Below are 6,478 nucleotides of genomic sequence, written 5' to 3' on the forward strand. Positions count from 1 at the left end.
TTGCAAAGGACCTCATTACTGGGTTTTGCAATGCTGTAGTGTAATTTCAAATAATGCTTCTGTCTCCCATCCACCTCTGTTGCTGCGTCTCTGTGTTTGCAGAGAGGGGCTAATAGGGTACAGCTGGTTAATAAAATATGTATTGCTTGATTCTAAGCTGCATTCCCTGTTGCTAAACGTCTCCCACATAGCAGCTTTGTAGTGTCAGAGTCCGAATGGGATGACAATTTTTCACCCACTTTCAGATGAAATGATTTTAAATGAAAAATCCCAGAGATCCTGAGTGAAAGAAGCCATCCAAGTGCCTTCAGCGTTTTTTATTGCAATAGATGCTTCCTTCTTTAATAAAGATGCTTCCTTCTTTAATCTTTAAATAGATGCTCTTGCTTTAATATCAGCATATGAAGTGTCTGGGTTAATCTCCTGTACATTCTTATGTAAATTCCTTTTAAAAAAAAAATCCTTAAACTGGTAGTGTATATCTAGCTTAAGGAGTTGTTGAGCAGCTTTAGCTTCACTGTAGGAGAATTTTAAATTTGGGGTGAGGCAAGTGTGTGGTTTGTAAAGTACTCATTTCTGTAAGAAATTTAGGATATAAAGTCTATCATGATGGAGAGCTACATGTCAAGACTTTAAGCCTGTGTTTGCTGGAAAAGTAGATTTCTTCATCAAAATAAAGGTGGAGTAGACCATGTGTAGCAGCCTGTGGTGTGTGGTCCATGTGGTGTCCACCCTTTCCCCCTTTTCTTTGCTCTCTGAGAAGACTTTTTCAATAAATGAGTGCTGGGTTAACTCTCTTTTCCTTTCATTCAGGCCACATATTCTTTTTTCCTTGGGAAATTACACAAGACTTACAATATGAAATGTTCCTTTTGTGACTTTGTCATAAAAATTAATGAGACTAGAAAAACTGTTTGTGGACCTGGAAGAGAATCCTATCGAATAGTATTTCTCTATCCATAGAGCTCTTCCATTTTAATTAGCAAATAAACCAGGAGAGAGAAGTAGGCAGGTATTTCTGTGCAGGCTTAGGCTGGTATTTTGTCTAACACATTCAAAAGCAGTGATTTGAGAGAAATCCGATTGGTTGATTGCTGTGCTGTATCTTCGAGTTCTCTTGGTCTGAATTTTTTGGGGGTGAGGGAGATAGGGTGATTCATACTTGAGCAAGACAAACCCAAGAGCTGCCAGTTTTCATTATGTCAATGTATGTAAGAAAATATTTAGAATTTCCATTAAAAGTTCAAAAGCAGGGGGCTCATGCTGACCCCAGCTTTTAGAAGCTCTGGTGGGAAACCTGAATGAAACCTAACTCCGCTCAATGTGTTTTCCTTGGCTAACTCCATGTTTTATTATCTCATGCAATGAGATCTTTCTTGGTTTGTCAATTTTCTACCAAGGACAAAAAGTTCATGTATGTAACAGTGCACATATTGAATTAAAGTACGATTAAAGGCATGATGTAATGACCCCCTCTCCTTTTCCTTTCGTCAATATTTGCCTGCAGGGTCAATACATTACAATATTGACTTCAAAGTATTCAATTTTTTTTTACCTTCTGAGTGTGTTGGCTTCGAGTGTGTGTAATATTAAACTTGTTGGTTGAACTGTTGGTCTAAGACTTACTGTCTTCAGGCTTTCAGGCTTGGGTGCCTAATCCATGTAGAGCAGCTTTCAAGGCATGTGATAATATCACAACACAGCTGTAGGCAGCTTTCCGAGGTGAACCATTTAATCTGCGGTCTTTTCTCCCAGCTTCCTAACGAGTGGTGGAATTTGTCCTTTGGTGTGTGATGGGATTATTGCCCTCTCCCCCTGCTGCCATCATATTTACTCTCTGTAGGACCTTCCAGTGACTGTAGGTTATGTGGACAAACCCCAGCGCTTCCGTGTGCGTTTCTGCTGCTTTTACATCTGTGCTCTGTCGAGTGTACAAAAGCAGCACAAAAAAGCAAGATAATACTTTACGTACTCAAAAGTGCTGTGCAAACATGGCTCAGTAAAGTTAAGTTAAAATTGTTACGAATTCAAACAGTTGCTCGGGGCGAGTTGGTGCTCACTCGTCTGAGCTCCGCGCTGGGGGCACAGCGAGCTGGGTGGCTCTCCTAATAGGAGCTTGAACCTGCCTGTATACAGTCCCGTTCTCACTCTGCTGAAATCTAGCACCGGTACCCATGAGAAGGGCACACGAGCAGATGTACTGCGTAATGACGGCAGCTTTTAACAATTTAGCCTTCAAAAACGTGACACTCTAGAGAAAGGCTTTGATAATATTCTTTGCAAGGCGTATAAACAAATAGGATTGTCACCAGTGTGATATCTTATTACGTAAAGAACCAAATGTTATAATTAGCAACCCGCTGCACTTAGAACTATTCTACAAATAAGCACCTCAAATCTAGCCTAGGCCTTCCAGAGAAAACAAAGGTCAATAGGCTTCTCTGAGGATTAGCAAACCAGAATTTCTTGGACCAAGGTACTAATTACTTCCAAAGCTGAGGATGATCGCTACTTCCAAATCCAAATTATTGCCAAAACCTCATGATAAACCTCAGTAGTACTCCTCTTTAGCCTAACTTTTGAATTAAGATACTTCTAGACTGGACTCTAAAGATAAAAAGCCTAATCTGAAAGGAAGGCTGGATAACAGTGGGAATATTTTGCTTGTGGAAAGCTGCGCTGCTGCATAGCCTGGTATGGAGTCATTGAAGACTTTCCAGGTCCCCAGAAGCAATTTGGGCTCAACCAGGGTGAAGTGGAAACAAGTGCAGCTCTGAGAACCCAAAAGTGTGTGTGGCCTCCTGCTCCGTGCCTGGGACACGGTGTCCTGCATTGCCTCTGTGCTTGTCAGATGGGGTCCCCTATTTCTTGCTTACTGCTGTCTGACATCAAAGGGATGAGGACTGGGCTCACTATTACAAGCTCCTAGTTGGAAAGACTTATCCACGTGGTTTTTAATGGTTTTCACATATCCACTGCTGTGCTTGAGGATTCACTCGTACCTGTATTGACTCGTATGTTGTAGCCACAGTGAATTTGATAGTGTCCTGAGAGAACGTAGTTTTCATCTCAGATGGAAGAGGTGGACAGAAGTATCATTTTTGTGAGGTCTAGGCATAAGGCCAAAAGGTTACGGTAGCACTGGGAGACGGGGGGAGAGGGGTCAGAGTTAAATATGTCAGCAGTTCATTTCTACCCGCAGCCTACTGACTGACTTGTGCAATTTCAGGGAACTTCGAAGTGGGTGTTCACATCGCCGACGTAAGCTACTTTGTACTGGAAGAAACAGCACTGGATAAAGTAGCGAGTGAAAGAGCAACTAGTGTCTACCTAGTGCAAAAGGTAAGGACAACTTTTTCTTTTTTTGCCTGACAACTGTGTCTTCCATTTACCATAAATTCATTTTAAAGGTTCATTTTCAGATGCCTGCAATCAAAATCTGGATATTATTGCAGCAAACCTACAAAAATTAGTAAATTGGTGCAAGAGCTAACGTGACCGCGACTTTGGAGCTTACGGAGAGAGCACGGGATGAAGCAGCAGTTTGTGCCCCTGTGTCTGTGGGCAGGGACCCGGGTGGTCAGGGCTTGCCGGCTCAGGAGCCGCTCCGTGTGAACGGGACTCTGCTGATCTGGAGCTAGTTCAGGGCCCAGAGCTGCATAGCTGCATTGGCACCGTGCTGAGCCTGCGATAAGCCTGACTGACCAAAGTTGGCTCGTCTGCTTTGCTGTTGCAGGCTTCAAATTTGCAGATATAGTGGTGGTGGAGTTTTAATTTTGTCTTCATCGCGGTAGTAGTAGCTAAACCCTCCCAGAAGTGGATGCATAGTAGAGTAGGGTGTAAAACACCCTGTACAATCTCACATTTTGAGGTACAACAATATTTAATGACTTTTCTTTTGTCTGGGTATCCTAAATGCTGGAAAAATATGTTCTTCCATCATGCAGTGAAAAGACGTTTGAAATTGTACAGATTTTAGTGTAACAGAATTAAATGTTAAAGTCAAGTTTAAAGTTGACTTCTAAACTTTAAAAATGAACAGGTTCAAGTTTAATGTTATTGGAAAGGAAACATCCAGGATTGGTCTGTGCCTGTCTCGTTTTCAGTTGAATGTGCAAAAACATTTCCTAGCTCATCAGATACTGCCAGCACCGTGTGTGCAGGGAAGCCGGGAAGTTTGGTTGTGAGCATCCTGTGTCTGCCTGAAGCATCAGCTGCGTGAAGAGTGTTGAGGCAGTCTCATAGGAGCAGATTAATCTGCCTCTTCCCACACTCCCATTCAGTCAGGCTGAAGTCCGTGTCTCTGCAGCCTTTTCTAGGATGACAGGGCATCTTTTGTATAATAAATAAGCATATCCTACTTGCTACTTAGGATTAGGAGCAATTCTTCCCCTACCTACCTGGATGTTCCCAGGGTTGCTGTCCAGGGAGGGTCTTGCAATGATTCTTGTTCCAATAACTTACTGTGTCCTCTCCATACTGTCCAGCTGTTAAAATTATTTATTTTACACTATTGAAATCAAATTAGTGGTTCGATATCAAGCTGTTAACCTTTAGTAGCTGTTCCATAACTTTCCTTGGGTAGAAATAGCAAGGCTTCAGGGGGTCTCAGTGAGTCTGGTGGATTTTACATCTCTGTGGGTATGGGTTGTGTGGAATAGCCATGATAGCAATGCAGAAGTGCCCAAGCTGGGTCGGTGGTGGTGAGGCCAACAGCACACTGGTGCTGTGGTGGGGGACCAAGTTACCAGTCACTTGCTGTTCCCCAAGAGTAGGAAGCAAGGCGTATCTCATGGAAACAGTAGTTCTGGCACCAGAGCCTTCCCAATCCTACAGTCTCTCCAGTGATAAGCCCTTGGCTTTTGCGGTGCTCCGCTTCCACCTCTGGTGGATGGCTCAACAGCCGTAGCTCACTATGGGAGATGGGGGCTGGCCCAGGGGGGATGTCACTGCAGGGCAGCAGAGCTGTAGTCCAGGAAGATGTTGTGGCAGTATTTCCAAGTCAAAATACTGTGGTTTGAAGGCATGTGATTTTTTTTTTTTTTTTTTTTTTAAAGGGAGAAGGAAGATTTTTGTATAGAAAGGAGACTGTTTTAACAAAAATTTAGTTGAATTCAAAAGGTGATTGAACTTTCTTTTGAAGCGCATTTTCCCCCCAGCACTACCAGTCGGTGACATGTGATGCCAACGTAAGTTACCCGTTGCCCGTAATCTTCAATTGCTCTTCAGCTAACTTGCCCAGCTGTCAGGATTATTGTTTTACCCACACTTCTGCCCTGCAGAAAATGTATTTTAAGAGTGCAAACTAGGTTGGATGATGAAATGGTCAATATTTTAATTGTAAGAGATGAAAAGGAGAGAGCGGATGGGCAAAGGAAAGCAGCCAGACTGTCTGAAACAAGATGGTAGCATGACTCTTGTAGAAAATATGCTTTCCTTTGATGGAACTGATCCCTAAGACAGCTGTGATTCTGCTAGAGGTTAGCACCATGCTAATCCTCCCAAAGAAGTTAAATAAAGCCACATATTTGATTTTCCTGAACCATGTACCCAGCAGGGGAGTTATTGTGTAATTGCTAGCCGTCTATTTAATAGAAGTAAAAAGTTTTTGAAATAAGAGTGTGTATCAGGTTTTAAGAAGCAAGAAAACCTAAACAGTTTCCTCTTTTCTGGCACATCTCATAGTGTTATTTTAGGTGTGAAGCAGCTCGAGTGAGAGGTCAGCCATAAATCCCTATAATATTTTATTGGTCCTATTTTATACTGGAGATCAAAGATTGGAACTGTAAGCCTATCTTCACATTGAGTCTGAGGACTTCAAGACATTCAAGATCCTCTTAGAAGCTGTGCTAAGGCACATGGAGGCCAGGGAGGTAATTCGAGATAGCCAGCATGGCTTCACCAAGGGCAAGTCCTGCCTGACGAACCTAGTGGCTTTCTATGATGGAGTGACAGCATCAGTGGACAAGGGAAAACCAACAGACGTCATCTATCTGGACTTCTGCAAAGCCTTTGACACGGTCCCCCACAACATCCTTCTCTCTAAATTGGAGAGCTATGGATCTGATGGGTGGACTGTTTGGTGGATAAGGAACTGGCTGGATGGTCGCGTCCAGAGGGTAGTGGTCAATGGCTCGATGTCCGGATGGAGACCGGTGACGAGTGGTGTCCCTCAGGGGTCCGTGCTGGGACCGGTGCTGTTTAATGTTTTCATCAATGACTTAGACAGCGAGATGGAGTGCACCCTCAGCAAGTTTGCGGATGACACCAAGCTGAGTGGTGCGGTTGACACACCAGAAGGACGGGATGTCATCCAGAGAGACCTGGACAGGCTAGAGAGGTGGGCCTCTGTGAACCTCATGAGGTTCAACAAGGCCAAGTGCAAGGTCCTGCACCTGGGTCGGGGTAACCCCCAGTATCAGTACAGGCTGGGGGAAGAAAGGATCGAGAGCAGCCCTGCTGAGAGGGACTTGGGGGT

The 6,478-nt window shown here is 43.7% G+C and overlaps 1 protein-coding gene across 1 annotated transcript in view; it reads left to right on the forward strand.

Annotated features, from left to right (window-relative positions):
• Positions 1-6,478, forward strand: part of DIS3L2 (DIS3 like 3'-5' exoribonuclease 2) — a 198,126-nt gene that overhangs the window by 111,362 nt on the left and 80,286 nt on the right. Inside the window, 1 exon segment of the mRNA XM_035889935.1 lies at positions 3,230-3,342. Coding sequence (XP_035745828.1) covers positions 3,230-3,342 — 113 coding nt within the window.

The sequence above is a fragment of the Egretta garzetta genome, unplaced genomic scaffold (genome assembly GCF_000687185.1).
Source record: "Egretta garzetta isolate BGI_Z169 unplaced genomic scaffold, ASM68718v1 scaffold172, whole genome shotgun sequence".
Classification (NCBI taxonomy): Eukaryota; Metazoa; Chordata; class Aves; order Pelecaniformes; family Ardeidae; genus Egretta; species Egretta garzetta.